The sequence below is a fragment of the Oryzias melastigma genome, linkage group LG16 (assembly GCF_002922805.2).
Source record: "Oryzias melastigma strain HK-1 linkage group LG16, ASM292280v2, whole genome shotgun sequence".
Taxonomy (NCBI): Eukaryota; Metazoa; Chordata; class Actinopteri; order Beloniformes; family Adrianichthyidae; genus Oryzias; species Oryzias melastigma.
The window spans coordinates 8,599,483-8,621,607 of NC_050527.1; the positions used below are offsets into that span (position 1 = coordinate 8,599,483).

Below are 22,125 nucleotides of genomic sequence, written 5' to 3' on the forward strand. Positions count from 1 at the left end.
AAAAAAAAAAAAAAAAACAGGAGAAACCAGTGTTTACAGAGACCAGGTTTCCACACCTTCACTACCTCATTCAAACAGACTTATCTTCCATTCAGATGAACCTAAGCTTAAAGTTGCCAAGCAAGTGTCAGGATTCCAGCAGCTCATTTTTCCTTTTCACAACAATGAAGAAGCCAAACAATTCAAGTGAAATGTCTGGAATGTACAGTGGCTTCCAAAAGTATTCATAACCTTTGAACGTTTCTACATTTTCTCACAGTATGACCACTAACATAAATATATTTTATGTGAAAGACCAACACAAAGTGGAATACAATTATGAAGTAAAATAAAACTATACATGGCTTCATTTTTTTTTTTTTTAAAACAAAAAAACTCTCAAAGTGTAATGTGCAAAAGTATTCACCCCCTCAATCAGTACCTTGTGGAACTCCCTTTTGCTGCAATTACAGCTCTACAAGTTGTGTACATCTAGAGACTGAATCTGAAACAATACAAACTGAGTCAGATTAGACTATTTGTGAACAGCAGTTTTGAGATATTTGTACAGATTCTCGATTAGATTTAGCTCTGGACTTTGAGTGGTTTATTCCAACACATGAATGCCTCATTTTAAATCATTCTATTGTAGGCTTGGCTTTATGTTTAAAGCCAAGCCTAAAAATCCATTTTGGTCTCATCTGACTCATCAGAGCACGTTCTTACACATGTTTTTTTTTTTCTAACAATGGATATTTTCTTGTTATTCACCCATAAAGTCCAGATTTGTGCAGTGCATGACTGATAGTGGTCCTTTGGACAGATTCTCCCACCTGAGCTGTAGATCTTTGCAGGATCTCTTGGATGCATCTCTGATCAGTCTCCTTGTTCGGCCTGTTAGTTGAAGTGGACGACCATGTCTCTGTAGGTTTGCAGTTGCGCCACACTCTTCGCATTTACAAATGATGGACTAAATTGTACTCCATGTGATGTTTAAAGCTTGAGAAATCTTTATTTTAGCCTAACCCCGTTCAAAATTTCCCCCTTAACCTGACCCCTGACCTTGTCTGGTGTGTTCCTCGGACTTCTTGGTGATGTTTCCTCCCCAATATTCTCTTAACAATCCACCACAGAGAAGCTGTGTTTGCACTGACATTAAATTACACACAGGTGGACTCAATTTAGTCATTAGGTCAACACTTAATCAGGCAACTTCTGAAGGATACTTTATACTTTTCCATTTTTTATATGTTAAAAAATGTAAGAAAAGAAAATGATATCAGTTTCGTTTTACTTCACTTGTATAACACTTTATGTTCACATCAAATTCCAATGAAATAAATGATGTTTATGGTCATAATGTGAAAAAGTTCAAAGGGTTTGAATACTTTTGGAAGCCACTGACATTACTCAAGTGTTAGCTTACATTAGCATTAGCTTAGAAAACAATAAGTCAGAGGTCAGCAACCTGCAGCTCCAGAGCCACATGTGGCTCTTTTATGTCTCCATGGCTGAAGAAAAATAAAATAGTAATTTTCAAAATTTTTTGAGATGAGCTATTATTTTAGCAACATGCTAAGATTTTTGGCTAATTTGTCATTTATTGGGTTTTTAGGATAATTTAAAGATTAGCTTCTATTTAAGCAGCAGGCTAACAATTTTGACTAATTAAGTTTACTGAGGAATTTTATGCTAATTTGGGGTTTAGTTAATAATTTAGCAAAATGCTGATGTTTTCAGCTACAATATCTACTGGAGTTTCTAGGCTAATTTAGAGTTTAGTATTTGAGCAACATGTTAACATTTTGGCTGAATTTACTGATGAATTTTATGCTAATTTAGAGTTCAGATAGTAATTAAGCAACAAGCTAGCTTTTCTGCTAATTTGGCCTCAACTAAAGGTAAAAATATTTTTTTTTAAATCCCATTTTGAGAAATGCTGGTTTCTTTTTAGATTTTCGCTTTTGCTCATTCCAAAAAATAAGACTTAATTCATTTTTATAAAAACAAAATAATAATGAATGCAAATCCAAATTTCTTAAAGGCTAAAGTAAGACTATGCGGCTCCTTCTAGGTTTTAATCAGTAGAAAATGATCCAAAATGGCTCTTTTATTGTGAAAGGTTGCCGACCGCAGTTACAGCAGTTATGTTCAGTTATGTTTTACTGAAGTGAAACTGCAGTGTGATGTCTTGCAGATGACAATCCCTTCTTTGTTGAACACCACTAAACTGAAAATTGCCAGTCTATTTCTAAAGATGTGTTTGCGTGTGATACTTGCCCTGGCACTCTGCCTGTTAGCTTTCCTCTGGTCATCAGGGAGCGGGGGCATCGGGTACGGGTATCTCCTGCTGGATGCAATAGATCCGGTGGATGAAGTAGGGGACTTGGCAGGAGATAATGTTCTGAGGAATAAAAAAAATAAAGTGGTATTGACCCTTGTGATCCATTGCCTTCTCTGGATCACCTGATGAAGGATTGAGTTGGCCAAAGACACAGATGAGAAAAATAATCCATGATTCCAGCTTCTGCATGTTGAGCTGCATCTATGATTCTGGCCAAGATCCTCATAAAATGATCCTTTTTTTCAGATTTGAATGTTTCTAAAGTGAGAAGGTGCTCTTTATGAGTCTTTTAACAGCGCAACAAAAAAGAAAAAAGCTATAATTAAGTTTGAGAGAACAAAAAGGCTGAGGTTTTACTTTTCAAGCTCCACACACAATGTCTCCCAGCTGCGGCGTTGGCACACTAAGATGATTCTTGCTCGACCTCAGCAGAATTGAGCAGAAATGTGGCATTAATCGAGTCTATTAACAACTCTTTTGTCGTAAATTGAGCAGATGAATCAGTTCAGCATAATTTTGGATAAGTGAGCAAAACATCAGACCTGACCGGAGCTGGGAGGAATCACACTCAACAACTGCTTCCTTGGTTACACCTGCTCAGGTGCTCTTTCAAGCAGAACACCAGTCACTCACACTGCAGAAGCTCAGTGCACTGAGATGTGGAGATCAGGTCGATACAATAAACTAAATTAAGGTTAAATGACGATGAAATTTCAAGAATAGCAAATTCATCCAAATGCTTGTGTCGCTACATGTCCTCATGCCTCGACCTTCTGCAGCGTGATTGGATGTTTGCATCAAGAGGACGTTGAACAGGTGAACCATACGGAATAAACTGAGAGGCTGAAAGTTTCTAAGTAGGTTTTTTCTGTATAAATATGATCTAAAACATCAGTGGGTTTTCAGTTGAGACTTGAAAGGAGGAAAAAAACATTCGGACAAATATAATTTTTGAGAAAAATATCTTAACATGAAGTTAGAACAGGCATTCAAAAACGATAAAGACTCGGCACTACTTTGGTAATTACATTATGAGCATCTTCAATTTATATTTTTTAGGAGGTAATTGGTTAGTTTTTGAGAACTGTATTATAAGAGTGACTTATACTTATAAGCAAATATTTAAAAATCATCTTTAAAAGCATAATAAAGCAATTTAGATACAAGTTTTTTATATTTTGAAAACATAAATGAATTATATGGAATACTAACCTTATGTTGCTTTTATGTGTTTTGCAATGTGGATCAAGAGATTCGATTTTTAAACTAAAACTGTTTCATTTAGGACAAAGTTAATTCAACAGAAATGTGAAAATCCAAGCAACTGGTTAGGCAATATGCAGCTCAAATCATCTTTTTGCCAGCCAATAGAAATGATCTAATGATGTTTTATGTCACATTTATATGAAATCAGAAAAAAATTAAAAGAATTTTGTCAACTTTCCGACCACTATTGAGAAAATCAGCTGCTTGTGCATTTGTGGTGATTATAAATGTCCGAATCTGTCTAAGAATTGGTCAGTAGAGCTCTACCCCAGCAAGAAATTTTCATTTTTACTCCAAAAACCCTAAATATAAAGTATAATGTGAGGTTTAATTGTATGTATTTATTATTTTTAATCTCAAAGCCTTTCCTGCGTATAGTTTTTGACAAGACTGCTTAGCCGTGATTGTTGGTAAATCCCATTGAATACAGAACTTCCCATATTAAAAAGCAGCAGTGAATAGGGCATAATATTAATGAATCACTCACATATATTTAACTGAGCATTTATGTGTTTTATTTGCTGTGCTACTGTAACTGAAGCTATAATACCTGGGCAAGAGCAGGTGCGAAATTAGCATTAAAGGCAAAGAAAAATTCATTTGATTTTCAAAATAAAACACATTCAAACTCCATAAATGATGTTTGGTTAAACTTATTTATACTGCAGGTGCTACTAAACTGACATCATTTCAAAACAGGCTTTATTATGATTCTATTCTAGCTATAATTCTGAAAAACACCCATTAGGACTCAGCTGTTTTACTAATAGAGCAAAAATTATATAAAATATGGCAAGCCAAAAGGGCCAAAATGCAAAACATTTTCAAGCACTCTTTTTGTTTGTTTAAAGCAGGGGTGCCCAAATCATACATGTGTCATACATGTTTTCCAAACAGTCTCAAGCTCCTTATAAGCTAAACACACCTGATCCCGGTAATCAACGGCAGATAAGGCAGGATTTCTGGAAAACCAAAAGGAGGCCGGCCCTTGAGGCCTGAATTTGGACACCCCTGGTTTAAAGGAATCTTGAATTTGAAAATAGAGCAATTTTAATTAGCTATAGCAGTAATTTAAGATGATCCTAGACTCACTTTAGCTTATTTTTTTTACAATTCTTACAAACGAAAAGTTTCAAGTCTTTCTGATCTTTTGCCCTATCTTTCCATTAGCAGATATTATCACACTACGAACTCCTGAAAGAAGTAAAGATCTACAGATTCCTGAGAGCTGAATGTGTTTGCATTTATTAATAGACATCGAGAGCATTCGGGAAAATCCTCCACACTTTCAAAACGACACAGTGATGATGTCAGTGCGACATTCAGAATGTGGGAGCTTGCATTGACATCACACTGAGGGCGTGAAGTCAGTGGGAGTGAGGCGGAGCTGACAAACACCGACAATGATCATGCACAGAAAACAAGACACTGGGGTGGGGAATAAAGAAAGGAAGGGGTTAAACTGGAAGCATAGTATAGTATTAAGTTTGTAGCACTCTATAAACCTTTCACTGGGAGGAAATAGAAAACTAAAACCACTGGAACCTAAACAATTCTTTCAAACATGCCTGATTTTTTACTATTTTTAAGGACTTTCTGCTTCTTAGAACCAATTGATTTCAAAATGTCAACTCAAAGCAAAAATTAGGGAATATGATCCAAGGATATATACCTAAGGAAAGGTCCTTGAGTATTTTTATTGACATCTTCTACCCATTTAGTTACATCATAAAACTCTGTTTTGGAGCGAGGGGTTAAATACCTGTGGGAGAGGGGAAGGGGAGGAGCATAGACACAACACAAGGATGGGGATCAGAGAGAGAAGGAAACAAAACAAAATCTCCAGAAATAAGCAAGTGAGTGGGGGAAGAGAGGAAGAGGAATTATTTTAGGAAAGCAGAGCAAAGATTTTTCCAAACAAGATGCAGAATTGAGAAAAATGGTGAAGTCGGTGGACAGACCTGCGCGTGGATTTCAGATGAAAACAGCACCACAAGCAAACACAGCTGCATACCGGTCACATCCTTGCAAGCAGTCAGTTCATTTGCACTCGGTCAGTAGCATGCTTAGACGGGGAAGAGGTGCACAGCACTCTACTTGATGTGCACAAGAGGCCTTCAGACAAACAGCAGGCTAAAAGGCAGCTGATACACAGATTTCTTGTGTATATAGGCAGTCGGCAGGCATGTACAGAAGGAAAACCCCCTTTTTTTTAAATTAAAGAACGGATATTTTAAAGGATGTACATTTCAACCTTATGAGTTACACGAAAGCACTGTGATATAAAAGATGTGATCTAGTTTTGTGACTCAGAACAAGGCTGTATTTATACATATAATCAATATGTCTAAAAATCTTTAAACATTGCAATAAAAAAAATCAAGTTTTAAGCATATTCAGAATGGGAAAATGTTTGGGAAAAATCTAAAAAAAACCTCTATGACATTTGTTGATTTCTTAGTTAATATATTTTTGCAGTTTAATGTTGTTGACCACCTTTGGGCTAATCCCGTCAAGGGTTGCCATAGAAAATTACCTTGACCAGGTGGTTTGGCAGCTGAGGCTTTCTGACCCAATCCTGTATATTCAAGGTACAGGGAGCGTGAAGGGTCTTGTCTATAAATGTTTTAACACTTTGGACTTTGAATTAAAATTAATACTGAGCTGATTTAATGTTTTTATTTCGTTTATATTGATAAAATTAAGTAATTTAAGTATGATGTCATATTTCTGCATTAATGGAGCCGGTTATTAAAATGATTTTACATTTTGTAGTATAAGCAGCAAATTTGCTTAGGATCCTTTTTTAGAAAAGCATGTTAGCCACGAGAAAATCCAAGATTTTAAAATATATACAGTACGATATACATGTAGTATTCTGTATGCATCCCTCAAGTTTAAAGACTTTGTGCATGAACAGCCTATGTTGTTGAGATTGGGGCTAATAGACAATGAGTGTATGGCCGCCATCTTTACAAATGACCGCCATATTGGATTTTTTTGTGGTTGACGTACTTTTCTGAAAGGGGGCCCTAAATTTGGTGCTAGTAGCACAAAATTCTGTGTCCCGGCTGTTTGTCTTTCACTCACATGCTACCAATTTATTAAAAATAATGTCCTTCACCACTTTATTGCTCAAAAAATACTACTTTTCAGAGGTAATATTTACCTGAATCTACTCTGATTTACTCTAAACCTGCTTGATAATAGTAACTTTTAATAGTAAAAGGTGGACAAGTTAACAACTATCACAAAACTGTTTTTACTTATTGGTGAGTTGTGTAATCATCAAATTGATATTGATGAAAACACATTTCGGGAGTATCCTTTAAAAGATCCAAACCGGTTTAATCATCAGAAGATGATGTGCGTGGAGCACGATCCAAAGACAAACTTACTCTGTGGAGTTCGAGCGAGCGCGGAACTTCTTCCCTTTCAGCTTCTTGCGATTACCGCTCAGGTTTCCTGCAAAAAAAGGTAAAGATAAACACATGCAGTGATGTGAGTAAAATGAACAAGATGTGTGTTTAGTAGAACCATTTATTGCATTTTGGAAGCTGTAGGGTGTGAGAGTCCTACCTTGCCAGGAGTTGCTTCGCGGTCGTCCGTTTTCACAGATGTCCGAAATGTGTTTGGCATCTGGAATTCTCTCGCTCCATGAGTGGGACAATCCATTAGATCTATACATACACACGACAAGGTCAGAATTTCATCACTGTGACACTAGAATGTCAAAAATACAACTGTGACTCCACAGGATCTGCTCACGGTAATGCTAGCTGTGACATGACATGATGGTGGGAATCAAGTAGCATCAACCATTCACTCATTTATCTTGTCAAAAATCAATCACAAAGCACGAGAGCATCTGAATTCTGAAAGTGGAAAAACTCACACCTGCACACGCAACCACAGCAAACAAATGACTGAATGGGATGGCACACCTGAAGCCAAACACTGAGATGTTCTGAGAAATGGATGGGATGGAGGCTGTGAAGGACAAGGTGCAAATCTGCAGGTGAGACAGACAGGCTGACCTCTTCTTGGAGCTGCAGCCCGAGTTTGTGCTGATGCCCGGAGGCATGTCACTGTAAAAGGAATCTGCATCCCCGGGTTTGGTGACATAGTCACCGGGGGGGATTTGTCTGGAAACAGAGGACTACATTCAGTTGAGGCAAAAAGATACTTGAACATAAAAATTGAATACTATTCTTTTACAAATAGGAGTCATGTGAAAGACCATCGTTAACAATAGATCAGGACATGAAGAAATGCAAAAAGAGAACATGTGGTATAAAAAAAAAAAACAAACCTGCAGAATCTTCTGTGAACCTCAGACTCAACATAGCGTCTCTTCTTGTAGCTCCTGTAAGAAACAGAAACTTGTAGAACTTCCCTTCTCCAACTTGTGTTTTGATAGCTCTTCCATTAAATCAGTGTAGACACTCACTTATAGCACCAGGCTGTAACTGCCAGTATCAGGCCGAGAAACAGAATGGAGCCAGCAATGGCGCCAACGATGATGTTAGTGCTGGTGATACCTGAGGCAGAGGGAGGAGGGAAAATGAAGGGGTAATTGGGTTTGGTTCTGTCATGATTGGAGTAATCTGGACTGAGGGGGGGCACACAAGCCACAAAACACTGCCGCCAAACACAAAAACACATCACACTGAGCAGGAAATGCTTAAAAGGAAAAATATAGGAGTTAGAACCATTACCAGCATCCTCTTTCAGATCTACAGTGGGAGGCAGCTTGCTTGGGCTTCACTTTAAAACTAAATACTACAGACGTTTCAGGTAAAAGGAGGTTACGAACAATCACCTAAGCTAAAACTCACACGAGAGCGGGAGAGGAGCAGGAAATGACATGAGACAGGACAAACACAATGAAACAGGAGCTCAAATCTGACCTCAAATCACTCCGTCAAAGACATCAGCCTGTGAATGAGTGTGAAAATAAAAGAAACAAAAACAGTGACGTGCATGGTTCAGTGCCTACAAATGCAGCAGACATGAGCGCAACTCATTCAAATGAGCACAAGAGCAACACCGAAAGAAAAGAAAAAGGTCTCAGACTGGCCAAGATGAGGGGCGATAAATGTTCTTTGAGAAGGTGAAGCAGTGCACACAAGAAGTGCAAAAGAAGAAGAGAGTGTAGGAGGAGGACTTACCTGAGACAGGTGCTACGGGTCCCACTATGAGGTAGCTGAAAGGAGAAATGGAGCCGCAGTCTTCTCCTGTCCAGCCCAGGTGACACACACACTTCAGTTCATTGCTGCACAACTGCAGAAAAACAAAGAAAAATATGTTTTTTATCAATTTTAATCAGATGAACAATTTCTGCACAACAGTTTCAGGCCTATCAGCTCAAGACATCAATTATGACAACATTAATAGGAACACAAAAAATCCTTTAAAAGCAACAAAATGGGTAAAAATCAAGGTACTATTTTTTGGAAATAATGTTATGGAATACATTTTTAACTATCATGAGTCAAAAAGAAACAATTAAATACATATATTATTGAATCTTTGTGTAGATGTCAAATATTTTTGAAAATTTTAAATATTTTGAACCAATTTGAGAAAAAAATTGCATTCAAGATGCAGATTGTAATAAAAAATTTAATAATTCTGATTGTAACATTTTCATTCCTGTCATTTCCAACAATTGCCTTAAGAGACAAGATATATTTAAAGGAGACTTTCTGAATTGAATTTAAAAAAAAAAGCAATAAAAGTGCACGTGCAATGTGTTTACTGGTGCGTACCCCGTGTCCGGAGCAGATGCTGTTGTCGGTGGTCCCGGGACAGGTGCTGAAGTTGAACTGTTGGACTGGTAGACACTTGCGATTGAAACAGATGCTGTCTGTTCCACAGGCCGTCCCGTCTTCAACATACCCGAGGTCCGTATCTCCATCGATCAGCACGTGAGCACCACTGCAAACGATGGAATCAGGTAATGCAGCTCTATATTTATGATTTTGTCGATTCATGATTTCAGATATGCCTCAAAAAGACCAATTTCAATTAAAATTTTTACAAAATTTTACATAAATTCTTTTAAAACTGGATTTTATTTTACGTTACTTTCACAAATGTTCATTTTCAACCGTATTTATTTGAATTCAAAGACAATTATAAAAGGGGATTTCGATACTAATTACCCAATCTTTTTTTTAATTTTTACCTGCAGTCCAGAGAGGCGCTGTGCTGAGCGACAGAGAAAGATGTCAGTCCTCCCTGCAGCTCCCCCAAACGTGGAGCAGGTGAGATGTTGGAGCACAGCAGGTAGCCACAATGAACATCCCTAAAAAACAAACAAAATGTATTGAAAACGTGTCATCAGAGTAAACTTGAGACGTCAAACACGAAATCTTAAACATACTGTGACCTTTCAACTGTTAACACAATTTACGTCATTCCAGTAGATTTTAAAGGAGAAAAGCGGCTCGTATGAGCCGCTTTTCTCCTTTAAAATCTACTGGAATGACGTTAATTGTGTTAATGGTAGAATAGCTACAGTAGACCAAAAAGGGTTAATCATTTAAATTTAGGGGCGTCTTACTGTTTGTTGCATTGGATCCACGTGTCTTTGTCCTTCCCACAGTTCCCTTTCTCGGTTCCTTCGATGTTGAGCTTCTCATAGCAAAATTTGTCAGCCGCTGTTGCCTCTGAGAGACCCCACAAAGAGAATATTCATCAAAGAGTCTCAACAAAATGCATGTTTTAAAGACAGCAATGCACTCACTCTCTCCCCAAATGTACTTGCACTGTCTGTCTTTGGTTTTGCACCTTCCGTTAAAGCATCGACCCTAAAAAGAGTGAAGAATTAAAAATTAAAATATTGAAAGTTTAGCTGATAGTTTTTTCCTTTTATGATGTCTTGCCTGATCTTTTTCACATGTGTAACCGTCCATCTTGTGCACATTGGGTGGACACTAAACAAGAGAAAACAAGAGTTTAAAGGAAGTTTGGAATTTGATTTTAGATTTTTGCAAACTACAGGAAAAAAAAAGAAAAAGTTCCTCCTCACCTGACTGGAATTGCCTAAACAGTTTTCTGGGATGTCACAATCGTTCACCGCCTCCCGGCACACGACTCCAATGCGCTCCATCTGCAGCAGCACGGGCCAAAGCAGCTTTAGGTTTGTGTGGAGCCACATATCAGACCTCTTCAAAGACTCCGTGCACATGTTCTTCAAAGAACTCATGCTTTGAACAGTCCTCTCAGTCTAGGTGAGGGTCAAAACTCGATCAAAGAACTGTACCTGACATTTGTTGCAGCAGAGTCCGTTGCTGCAGTTGGAGCCTTTAGTCAAGGTGCAGTTCCTGCAGCAGTTCTGCCCTTCCCTCGCACACTCCTAGAATCCCCAACAAACACGGCTGACTCATTTTCAACCAGAAACTATCCTGCTGTCAAGACAGTCTAACAAAGTTTTTAATCATTCGTTTTCAGATACACCTCTGTAACTCACAGCTGGACTGCCACAGTCACACTCCTCTCCTGGTTCCAGGAAGCCGTTGCCACATTCTGGAGGATTTAGCAGCTGCAGAAAAAGAAAAATTGTAATAATTTGTTCATCAACTGTTTAGTTGTGGAACAGTAAATTGTTTAAATTAAATTTTTGTCCTGGAAACTAATGCTTAGAGGCCACTATTACTACAGTTTATCAGCAGTAGTCTGACAGAATGCCCCCAGATTTCTGTGAAGAATACTTTGCAGAACAAATGAGTTTTGAGCTCTAGAACTTGAATCTGTTTGGTAACAGGTGGCTCTCAGCAGACAGCTCAGCCTGCCCCCCCTTGACTCAGCCAAAGGTCTGATGACATGATTATAAGTCACTGTGAGCTGCTGTCAGTGCGTGCTAAATATTTTTGCAGTAAAAAAAAAAAAAAAAAAAAGTAAAAATCCATATTTTTCCAGAGTATTTGTACTTAAAGATCTGAATTTCAAATATCGTCAGCTCAGGACAAGGATTACACAATTTGCAAACTGGAGTGGGACTTTGAGAGTTTAAAGTCCCACTCCAGTCATCTTTTGATCTATTTCAAAAACATCACCATTGGTCTTTAAAGTGCAATTTTACGCTTAAGCCAAAATATATTTTAAAAACTATCAATTTCTAGGACATCATTTCTGCAGAGAGGCAGTATTTCATTAGAAATTCCCCTCTGAGTCGTGGACTCTTGGCGCAGTGTGAGCCTACCCCACTTCCCATCATCCATCTGTTTACGTGCTCTTCCACTAGCTTACAGCCCCTCACACCTCCAAATTAACGTAGCCGGTGCAACAAAAGTCCTGAGCAATATTAGAGCTATCCAGCTGTACAGTTTTGAGCCAAATATCTGCTCAGACGAGAAAAAATGCGAATGGATCTAGTCATCTACAAACAAGTGAATGAAGTACAGCTTGTAGCTTGTAGTAGTAACTTCTACGTCACACCTACAAACCTACAGACATTTTTTTGTCTGTTCCTGATTCAAAATGATTTGAATAAAGAAATACCCCGAAAAACAATTTCAATCTTCATTTTTTTTATGAAATGTCACAAGAACATATTAAGAAAAAGACTATTTTCACTGGAGTGGTTTTTCACACGTATGTGAATGTGATGTACCTTCAGAGGTATGTTGAACAGACACACTCCTCCACCGCTGTTCAGGAAGTTGTGGTACTCCTCCACGTTGCAGTTGGAGAATTTATTCGGCATGTAGTAACTGTTAAATCCAACCACAATATACGATGCAATTGTCAGAATGTCAAGAAGGTAAACTCAAATTTAGGATTTTTTGCCCAACGGCAAAAAGAGGATGAACATTTATATCTTTACCCAGACAAACTAAAGAAATTTTACAATTTTTGAGCCATCTTCACAGGCTTGAACATTACAAAATGTACATGGAACAGTTAGGTTGACATTAGGTCACAAATATGTGTAGTTTTGTCTACTCACAGTTCAGAGATGATCCTGACAGTTACATGAGGACACATATGTGGGAAGGCGGATATTATGACATTTATATGATGTAAATGAATCCAAAGAAGCGAAATGTTTGAATTTTATCTTAGAAAACAGAAGCTTTTATTTTGTTATTGCATTATTGGTTGCACTGATCTCATAAAATATTCCAGATCCTTTGGTTTATTTAGTTCCATCGAGAAATCTACTTATATATCAGTGTTCTTAATCCAAATCGTAATTAAGTTTGAAACTCCAAACTGACCACATCTGATAAAATGAAATGTTGATCGCTCACTGAGTTAATGTCTTAACTCACGCTGTCCGAATTATGTTTTGGCTTATTAGAACTTTAGAGAGGATAATGCAATGACAATAAATCTAAAAAAAAAGTCGATGGTTGTGGGAAGCTTCCTGATAAGTCATGTGACCAAACAAAGTCACCTGTGATGAAGATTCAGACATGAGAAGCCGTGATGGTGAGGAAGATGCTGAACAACTGCAACTTTTATAGATGTATCCATCATGTCAAACTTTAAGGTTTCAAATGGTATTTTTTGTCCCACTGTCTCACGTGTGCAGTTGTTTGGGTCTGCAACATGCACTTTCTCACTCTTTAACATTAACATGGCATTAAACACATGTCAGCACAGATACACGAAATACTTTTTTCACTTTTGGCTGAGTTAAAAACTACTAATTGTTAAAATTTATCCTGATTTGTATGAACAATATTTACTCTTTCATTTAAAAAATGACAAATGTAATATTTTAAATATATATTTTCTTAAATCAGCCGCTTTTAAAGATTGTAACAATTGATCTTTTGTTAGTCAAGCTGAAAGCTGAGATTAAAAAGTGAAAACAGCAAAAGTACAAAAGCTGCATTGAGTGTAGTGCATGTTAGAACCCAAACAGCATACGTAACATGTCAATGATGGATTAAAAAACACATACAGCAGCTAAAACCTGTAGAAAATAATGTAACAAAAGGTTAGCAATCAGGATAGATCAGACCTACGGGTGAAATATGTTATAAATAAAAATATCTGATATATTTAAGAATTTTCATGACAGTAGATTGTTACTTAGGTGAAAAAGAAAACTCAAGTCCTGTCACATGATCAGATTATAGTTGGTTTTAAGTGAAGCAGCACATGGATGTAATGTTAGTGGAGCACACGAGACAGAACGAGAATGTATTGGATTAGTTATGGAAGGAAAATGGTTTAAGAAAGACGTTTTCTTTGACAATCAGGCAGTTACATTGATAAGAAATCAAATTAAATCCAAAACGCACATTTTTTTAAATGTGAAACTTCGTGGGATGATAATGAAATACACAGAAAAGGTAACAGAAGGGAAGAGAAAAGGTTGTAATGACTGTCAACCCTCTCCAAGGCAGCCAGTCGCTTCAAAACCAGCACAAGTGACACTGTAGCAAGCTTCTGCTCACCTGCTGTCCCATTGGGGATATGCAAGAAGTGTTCAAGAAGAGGGGTATACAATCACAAACACACAACACACTGACACATACGCACATGCTCACAAGTAAGCGTACAACTCAGAGAAACACTTTTTAAGTCGAGGGTTGCCATGGTTTCTGCATGAGGTCGACGGCATGAATCCTAAACAGATTTACTGAATGTTTGCTGATTCTAGAAAACAAGAGATATCACTTAAAAAACTAAAATAAATGTAGACTGACATCTAGTGGTGAGTAATATAGCTACAAACAAAAAATAAAAATAAAATAAAATAATTTGGAAGGAATCACATTTTAAAATCTTAATAAATCTGGACTCAAGTTGCCAATTTTAATAATAATGTGGAAACTGACATCATTTGGAGCAGCAAGGATTGCATAGACTGGAAAAAAGTGAGAAAACTGTGATGACACCGACAAACTTAGTCACCACCATCTGTGAGTGAAGACACGGCATGTTTTGGGGTGAGAGGAGGAGGAGGAGAACTTTGGCTAAAACTTACCCCATGTCATCCATGATGCAGCCTGCCCATCGATCATCGCACTCACACTCGCCTAAAAACAGAGTTACAGCATTTAATTGGAGATTTTTTAAAACAAGGTTTTTTGGTTTTTTTATGTCATACCACTGAGGATCCTCTTCTTGTCTGAGAAAATGCCAATGTTCTGTCCAAGAGACTGAGCCAGGAAAATGGCCATCTCGTGGGTTTTACCAAACTGAAATTAAAAAAAACAAACAGTAGAAAAAATAGATTTTTATTAAATTAGCCATGCACAAAAGATGTCTATGACAGGATTTTGTAAAAGTAATTTCAGACCCAAAAAAGTCCTGTTTTTAAAGAAAACTAAAAAGTGTTGGTTTTGCAAGTTTGACATAAAACTGTGTTTTTGAGAAAGCATTTTTTTTTGTCTTTTCAAACATTTTCTTTTATTTTTTCTTAAAAAAAACAAGTCTCATAACTTTTCCTTCAGCTTTCATATTTATATAAGTGATTTTTTTTCCTATTTTGTTTTCTTTCTGCTGCCAAAGAAATTTAAAAAAATGCATTTTATTTAAAAAAAAAAAAGAGAACTTTTAAAAACATCTTTATGGGTTGACTCTTACCTCGCTGATTCCTCCGCCTTTAGTTAGAGAACAAACTCCTCCCAAGTAGGAAGCACCCATCCTGTTACTATGAAAGTGATTCCCTCTGCAAAAGACAAAAAAAAAATCTCCATTTAGGAAAATGATTCACATAAAAGGCATCACACTCCTGGTTAGAATTACCAGACTTACGAGAAAAGATGAACGGAGTCACACTTCTCCTTGATGAAGTCTTTCCTGTATTTCATGAACTCCTTCAGCGTCACCATGGGGTCATCGTCGATGTTGAACTTGTTGTCGGTGGACCAGGTTTCCATGGCGACCAGCACGATTCGGGTATTGAGCTGTTCCCTGAAAATCTAAGGAAGATGTATACATTTCTGAATGTGAGTTTCTGGAAGTTGTCTGTGCTGTTTTTTTAAATTACATACAAAGTGAGCACAATATGAGGCCGAAGTAGAAAGAGCTGAATTTAAACTAAATGCAAGTTATTTATCTATAATTATAGATGCTACAACGTCTTTGCTAATGTATAGTAATCCCAGTGAATAATCAATATTTCTTTCCCATATAGAGCCTGCTTTGTACGATCATTTTCAAGGACATGGCAAAAAAGGGTGACCTTTGTGAACCTATATCGGCCTATCATCTTGCAGAAGTGACCTGCAGGCTAGAGGACATGCACACACAGTCACAAATAATAAAACGTTTACATTTTCTGTTAGTTTTGTTGCATTGCAACTGCTGACCAAAAAGTCTAAGATCCGAAAAAAAATAGAAAAAAAAATCTCAATTGGATTAACGGCTGCTCAAAGCATATTATAAACCAGTGCAGAGTCAAGGGGGTTAAATGAGAAATCAGTGAACTGTGTGCTCAGCTCCTGGCAGGCTTTCCAACGAGAAAGTCGATACAGTTCTTACCATATCAGCCATATTGACCACTGTCTTTGCATTGTTGTTTGTGTGTCCGACAGAAAGGCGATGCTTTTTGAACTGGAGAAATCCAAGACAAAGCAGAGAGTTAAAAACAGATTAAAAAAGCAGAACTCATATATTGAAAACTATTTATATTTATGCTTTATGTATCATACATTTTTTGCTAAAACCATGAGAAGGGATGAAACAAAATGGAAACATTTTAAACACGCTTTTCAAAAGCTCATTAATTTATTTCTAATAAAATACCTGACAACTAAAAGTAGAGGAGCATAAATTAAAAGTTATTATGTTGTAAAATTAAATTAAATTTAGACAAAAAGTGTGAAAACATTAAAAAAGTAATCACCTTGCTAATTAAAAAAAGATTGGTAAAAAATAAATCTAATAGTTTCAAATTTATATTGGTAAAAATGGGAGGTAACAAAAAAAGCTTATTCCTCATAAATATTATATGTTTGTTTTATATGCATCATTTAATTAAAAGTTAAACAATGTCTTTGACAGTTTGGTCAATACTCACCATTAAATGGTCATTGATTACCATGAGTTCAATGTATTTGGTCTCATCTTCCACCCTTCTTGATAAGTGTGGAGCCTGATAAATGAAAAAAGACTTTTTAAAGATGGTCGTTCTTTTAACTGATTGCTGTAACATTAAACTATACATAATATATACATATCAATACAAAATTAAATATTTTTTGCTAAAATGTAATTATCAGTCTAAAACCATTTCAATTACACTGATAATCCAAAATCTCATGTGGACACATACCTGTCTCTTCTTTCTCCAGTGAACAACTTTTGCCCCAGAAAAGGAACGGCTTGAGAGAGCTGGTTCAGGAAGATCTCCTGGGGCACAAATAATTTTTTTCATATCCAGAATTGATCGCATACTTATTATACTATTAAATAAAAGAAAAAAACACAAAACTGTACTTCCAGATACATGAAAGTATTCACTTTCTCAATAATTCATCTTACCACTGAAGAGATCATTTAGTCCATCTTGTCTTGCAGATTTGTAAATATTGTGAAGATGAACATCTCCCTGAAAGATCAAAAATTTCATTCATTTATTTTCATTTTTAATTATTTATAGAAAAAAAAAATTGTGTTATGTATAGAATCTTACAAGTAGCCATACAGTTAAAAATAAATCACTTCATACTAACAGAAGTTACTCAAAAGTTATGTTTACATCCGAAGAAGTCAAATTTGGTAAGAGTTGCTAAATAAAATAATAATGATCTTTTTTTAAGTTAAGAAACTTCACTGCCGTGTCTTAAAAATAGAGCATGGGTTGATTAGCAATTTGACTCAAGCACCTGCGAGACAATACAAAGAGTAGAAATAAGTTAGGCGCCTGTAAGACAGCACTGAGGGTTCACATGAGGAATGACCACTTCCTGTTTACGCTCCGATCTTTGTAAAAGGAGCGGAGTTTTTGTTTTTTTTTTTCTCCCAAGCATGGAATAGAAGAACTAGAATGAATCGCCTTCGTCTTTATAATAAGAACCGATGAGGACCAGTTAATATAAGGTATTTAACATATTATTCGATCATTTTAATCGGTTTTACCATAAATGTTTGGAGTGTAACAAAGTTCAGCGAAGCTAACTTTCAGCCATCGGCTATCTTTGCTAGTAGTAGGTTAACACAAATTGAGAAATTTTCAACTCATTTGTTACTTAGTGTTAGCTTTTCATTCAATTTATAGTGTTCAGTTACAGTTTTAGGGATCTAAAAGTATGAATACTGTTAGATTTGTCGCGTTGCGCAAAAAAATAAAAAATACTTTAAGTGGGTAAAAGTAGCTAAAAGTGGAGTTACCCATAGTTAGCTTAGCTTCATCGCTCCTTGTAACGCCCATATAATTATTGTAATAACAGGTAACTTCAGGTTATTTATACAGTCTGTCAGGATTTTATCTTAAAGTACGCTGTACATGTGTAAATCGTAGTTTGGTTGGGGTAAACTAGTTTATTGAAGTTTTTACAAGATATTTATACAATGTCGAGGTTCAAAGAAGCTAGTTCTTACAGGTCTAATACATGTAAATTAGTCATTTTCAGGTTTAGCGTGGATGAAGTATATTAATGTACAAATAACTCATGTGGGAGACAGTAATTACAACTTTATTTTAACTTTCAATTGACCATTTTCAACCAAACATTTACAAAGAAGAAATAAAACACTTTGATGTATCTAAGTTTTGTGTGAATTTATTAATTTTCAGTGTCATTGGATTACTTATTTAGCAAATTATGAATCCCATGTGAAAATCATCAAAGGATCGTGTCAAACTTTGTGCTTTAAATAAACTGTTATGTAGAAAAAGCGGTGGAAGCTTTGGAACTAATACAGTCTTCATAAATGGGATACTCGGGTTTTTTGAGAATGTTTTATGAATGTGATCACTTCATGTTATTAATGTGACACATTTAAAGCATTGATGTTTTGTCAAACAAGTGAAGAGAAGACAACTTCGAAGCCCAAATCTGTTAACATAATCTGACTTTTCATTTTCTTTCAAACAAATTATTATTTGCACTTTTTATCTGATTCAGGTTAACTCTAGAAGTGAGTTGTAGCTTGAAAATGTTTTATTTTGATGTCAGCATGGCCCACGTTAAAGTTAAAATGCAACAGTCAGTCATTGTTGTGTTCATTTAAAGTAGAGTTCAGATCTCTACACATAGTTGAACTGTTCTAGCTATGTGATGCTGCAGACACTCCTGCCTTGCAGCCTCAGCCACCGTCATTCTTACTTTGTTTGCTAATGAAATGAGAGCTTTGTCTCTTGAGGGGCAGCAGATAGTGGGTCACATACACTGTGGTGAATAGAAATGTAGAGGGGGTAGCTCATAGCTAGGTCAGCCTGTGGCACACTTAGCTTTTTTTATGTTTTAATCTAGATCAATTTGTTTTGCAAAATTCTTCCCATGAGTTTTTTTTTTTTTTTTGAACAGAAATACTGATGTTTTTCTTCTCCGTGTTTATGCAGGAAGCTCTCCTGACAGCTTCACCTCCATCACAAACCAGCCATGTCCTGCCGGGACATCCACGCCACCAACGCCTTTTCCTTCATCATTGCTTTTGTGTCTGTGGCGGGGATCGCTGTGGCGACCGTGATCCCGCAGTGGCGCGTAACTAGACTCGTCACTTTCAATCAAAATGCAAAAAATATCAGCGTGTATGACGGGCTGTGGGCTAAATGCGTGAAACAGGACGGATTCCCAGGCTGCTACTACTATGATTCAGAGGTATTACTCCTGGTTTTTCTTCCTAATTTTTTGTAGTTTCTTGTACTTTAAAGTAATAATCATATTCTTGTATTTTTTTCGTTTGTTTTAGTGGTACTCTAAAGTGGATCAGCTGGATTTGCGGCTCTTACAGTTCTGCCTCCCAGCAGGCCTCATGTTTGGCTTTTTAGCCTTACTCCTGTCCACCACAGGGATGTGTAAAACCTGCTGCTGCTCCGACAAACCCGAACCGGACATCAAGACCATCAGATTCTTGGTGAACAGTCCGGGCTGTCACCTGGTGGCCGGGATGTTCTTTTTCTTGGGCGGGGCGATCGCGATTGCGCCGTCCGTGTGGTTCCTGTTCCGCACCAAGGAGATGAACATTAAATACGACAACATTTTCTCTGATGGCTTTGCCGTCTATGTCTCCATAGGCTGCTCAGGAGGCCTCATGTTAGCTGCACTGCTGATGTTCATGTGGTACTGCATGTGTAAGAAGCTGCCTTCGCCTTTCTGGTTGCCTTTAGACTCCATGTCTACCTCTCCCTCTACTCAGCCTCTCACTGCCAACGGTTTCCCGCCCTCTCCAGTTTATGGTCAACAGCCGTTCCCCCCGCAGGCGTACCCTCCTACGGTGATCAATGCTCAGCCTCTAGTGCCCTCACAGGGCTACGTGCAGACTGTAGTGGCCCCTGCTCCACCTCAGGTGTACGTGGCTCAGCACCCTGCAGCAGATAACTACGGATCAGAGTTAGGGGGCGCCTATAACTACGCCCCCTCGCAGAGCTACGCGCCTTCGCAGATTTACGCGCCTTCGCAGAGTTACGCCCCCTCACAAAGTTACGCCCCCTCTCAGGGTTATGCCTCCAGCTACGCGGGCCACCGTTACTCCACCCGCTCACGAATGTCGGCGATAGAAATCGACATTCCTGTATTAACTGAGCCAGAATGAAGCCAGCAGTGTAATGAAGGATGAGATCGTCGCTAAAGTGAATTGAAGGGCCAAACCATGTAGCAGGCTAGAAAGGGGGAAAAACCTTAAAATATTTATAGCAATGATATTTCACAAACTAATACTAGACTAACGGATATCATTCCAGCTTTTTTTCTTGTCACAGTCTTGCTTGCTTGTCACTACTGAAACAAAAAGTCTGTGGTTCATACGGAGCGTCTCTGAAGTAACTCAGCCTTTAGTATTTTTTTTCTGTAACTTGAATTATTTTTAATGTGGCCGTGCCTGAAGAAGAGGAGCAGCTGTTAGATTTTTAATGCACTAATATTTGAAATAATGTTTGCTTATTTTGTAACTGATTATGTTTTAAAACGTGGCCTTGTGTTCAGAAATGATGACACTAAAAAAGAAAAAAACCTGTCTGTTGAAATGTGTTGTAATTACCGACTGCAGTCAAAGACGCTAAAGAGTTTTTAACTTCCTTTCCATCCAGATGTGCGTTTTTGCCTTTTAATGTATTTTGCATATCGAGCACAAATAACTTTTTTTTAATGTGTAATTCTGAAATGTGAGATCAATGCTGGCCAAATATCTTTTTTTTTTAAATAAATGAAATCTTAATTCATGTTGTTTGCTTAATTATATGCTTGGTTAACAAAGAATTATTTGCTTCATGTTTAAAAAGAAACAAATTTTTTGTTAGTAATTTGATCAATTTGTTCCAACATAAATTCAGTTTTAACATTGCATTTTTAGGTGTTAATTCTTTAATTTTTTCTAATTGATGTGACCTTTCAGAGTGTAGTGGATAATCTCTTCATTTGTCCTGCACTTAAAAGCTAGCACTTTTATCCGTTCTGGTCGGACTGACTGCGTTTCACGACTGCGTCTGCTTTTGTTCCTCCGTCTGAGCCGATAATCTCAGTTCAAAAATATACATGAAGCGTATAGACACGGCGGGGAGCGTGGAAGTGTCGGGGATTAGGAGTCTGCACAGATGGTTTTTCATATGCCGTCCATTGGAGGGAGGGGCGGGGTCTGCGTTGCCATGGGTGACCGTACCTTAGACCCAGGCTGCTGGCTCATGAATATAAGAGATGGAGGATGGGGTCACATGCTTTTCAATCTCTTTTTGCATGTGTGAATGAACCAGAGCTGGTTTAGATACTTGGGTTTGGCTTCAGGCCACGCGGGGGGCCACCACCTCCACTCAGGAATAGGAACACCCCCATCCTGAACCCACCCCCCCATCCAATTAAGAAAGCCTCTGAACACTCAAGCTCCTCCTCTTTTGTCATCTTCAAAGCCTCCTTTCACCAAAGATTATTTAAAGCAGCATCAATAATTAAAATTATGGCAAATTTGTAGATTATTAAGACTTAAAAAAACAGTCAAAACTTGGTTAAAAAATATGTCAAAGAGAATTTATGTTAAAACTAGAGAACAACCTCTGATGTTACGGTTTGCACATTTCAGGTCTCATTTCTGATACTGATTAAATAATTTCCTTCTATTAGAATTTGTCAGACCAATTATAGTGAATTTAATGCAATCATCCTAATAAAATGTAAAAAAAGTTAGTGTAAATATTTAGCACATTCATATGGAGTTGTGTAAAAAAAAATAGTAAATAAGCAAAAAATAACCAAAAAACAATTTTTAAGATAATTTTTTTAATACAATTTTCCTGACTTCCAAAATGATAGATGCTACAGAGGAGGTAGTAGGAGTAGGTATATACAGCTAACATCAGTGGAGTTGCCATGGCAACTTTACCCAATTAAAACAGCAAAATCAACATTACTACATGGACCTTTACAGTCGACGTGTGTAAACGCCTTCCCTAAATAGAAACAAATATATTC

At 37.2% G+C, this 22,125-nt stretch overlaps 2 protein-coding genes and 1 long non-coding RNA gene across 7 annotated transcripts in view; 2 read left to right on the plus strand and 1 right to left on the minus strand.

The window, feature by feature from the left end:
* adam22 (ADAM metallopeptidase domain 22) overlaps positions 1–22,125 on the minus strand; it is a 57,329-nt gene that overhangs the window by 2,326 nt on the left and 32,878 nt on the right. The window contains exons 7-31 of one of the 4 annotated variants that reach the window (XM_024267153.2): positions 17,045–17,111; positions 16,836–16,912; positions 16,581–16,655; positions 16,043–16,114; positions 15,314–15,480; positions 15,143–15,227; positions 14,664–14,754; positions 14,541–14,592; positions 12,210–12,309; positions 11,067–11,138; positions 10,860–10,952; positions 10,626–10,706; positions 10,480–10,530; positions 10,341–10,404; positions 10,158–10,263; positions 9,780–9,899; positions 9,361–9,529; positions 8,761–8,872; positions 8,040–8,130; positions 7,902–7,955; positions 7,534–7,734; positions 7,169–7,269; positions 6,988–7,054; positions 5,262–5,351; positions 2,260–2,383 (exon numbers count right to left, since the gene is read on the minus strand). In XM_024267153.2, coding sequence (XP_024122921.1) covers positions 2,260–2,383; positions 5,262–5,351; positions 6,988–7,054; positions 7,169–7,269; positions 7,534–7,734; positions 7,902–7,955; positions 8,040–8,130; positions 8,761–8,872; positions 9,361–9,529; positions 9,780–9,899; positions 10,158–10,263; positions 10,341–10,404; positions 10,480–10,530; positions 10,626–10,706; positions 10,860–10,952; positions 11,067–11,138; positions 12,210–12,309; positions 14,541–14,592; positions 14,664–14,754; positions 15,143–15,227; positions 15,314–15,480; positions 16,043–16,114; positions 16,581–16,655; positions 16,836–16,912; positions 17,045–17,111 — 2,382 coding nt within the window. The remainder of the gene's footprint in view (positions 1–2,259; positions 2,384–5,261; positions 5,352–6,987; positions 7,055–7,168; positions 7,270–7,533; positions 7,735–7,901; positions 7,956–8,039; positions 8,131–8,760; positions 8,873–9,360; positions 9,530–9,779; positions 9,900–10,157; positions 10,264–10,340; positions 10,405–10,479; positions 10,531–10,625; positions 10,707–10,859; positions 10,953–11,066; positions 11,139–12,209; positions 12,310–14,540; positions 14,593–14,663; positions 14,755–15,142; positions 15,228–15,313; positions 15,481–16,042; positions 16,115–16,580; positions 16,656–16,835; positions 16,913–17,044; positions 17,112–22,125) is intronic. The other 3 variants (XM_024267155.2, XM_024267154.2, XM_024267156.2) reach the window with 3 other exon arrangements.
* Positions 15,381–15,908, plus strand: LOC118599776. Its single transcript, XR_004949273.1, has 2 exons — positions 15,381–15,507; positions 15,696–15,908. It is a non-coding gene; the product is annotated as an uncharacterized LOC118599776 (long non-coding RNA).
* Positions 17,377–20,888, plus strand: cldn12 (claudin 12). 2 transcript variants are annotated; one of them, XM_024267158.2, is made up of 3 exons: positions 17,377–17,602; positions 19,068–19,326; positions 19,418–20,888. In XM_024267158.2, the coding sequence occupies exons 2-3, from the start codon at positions 19,108–19,110 to the stop codon at positions 20,258–20,260; spliced, it is 1,062 nt and encodes a 353-aa protein (XP_024122926.1). In that variant the 5' UTR covers positions 17,377–17,602; positions 19,068–19,107; the 3' UTR covers positions 20,261–20,888. The 2 variants fall into 2 exon arrangements, with proteins under 2 accessions (XP_024122926.1, XP_036071636.1); XM_036215743.1 differs by lacking the exon at positions 17,377–17,602 and having other exon boundaries at positions 18,779–19,326.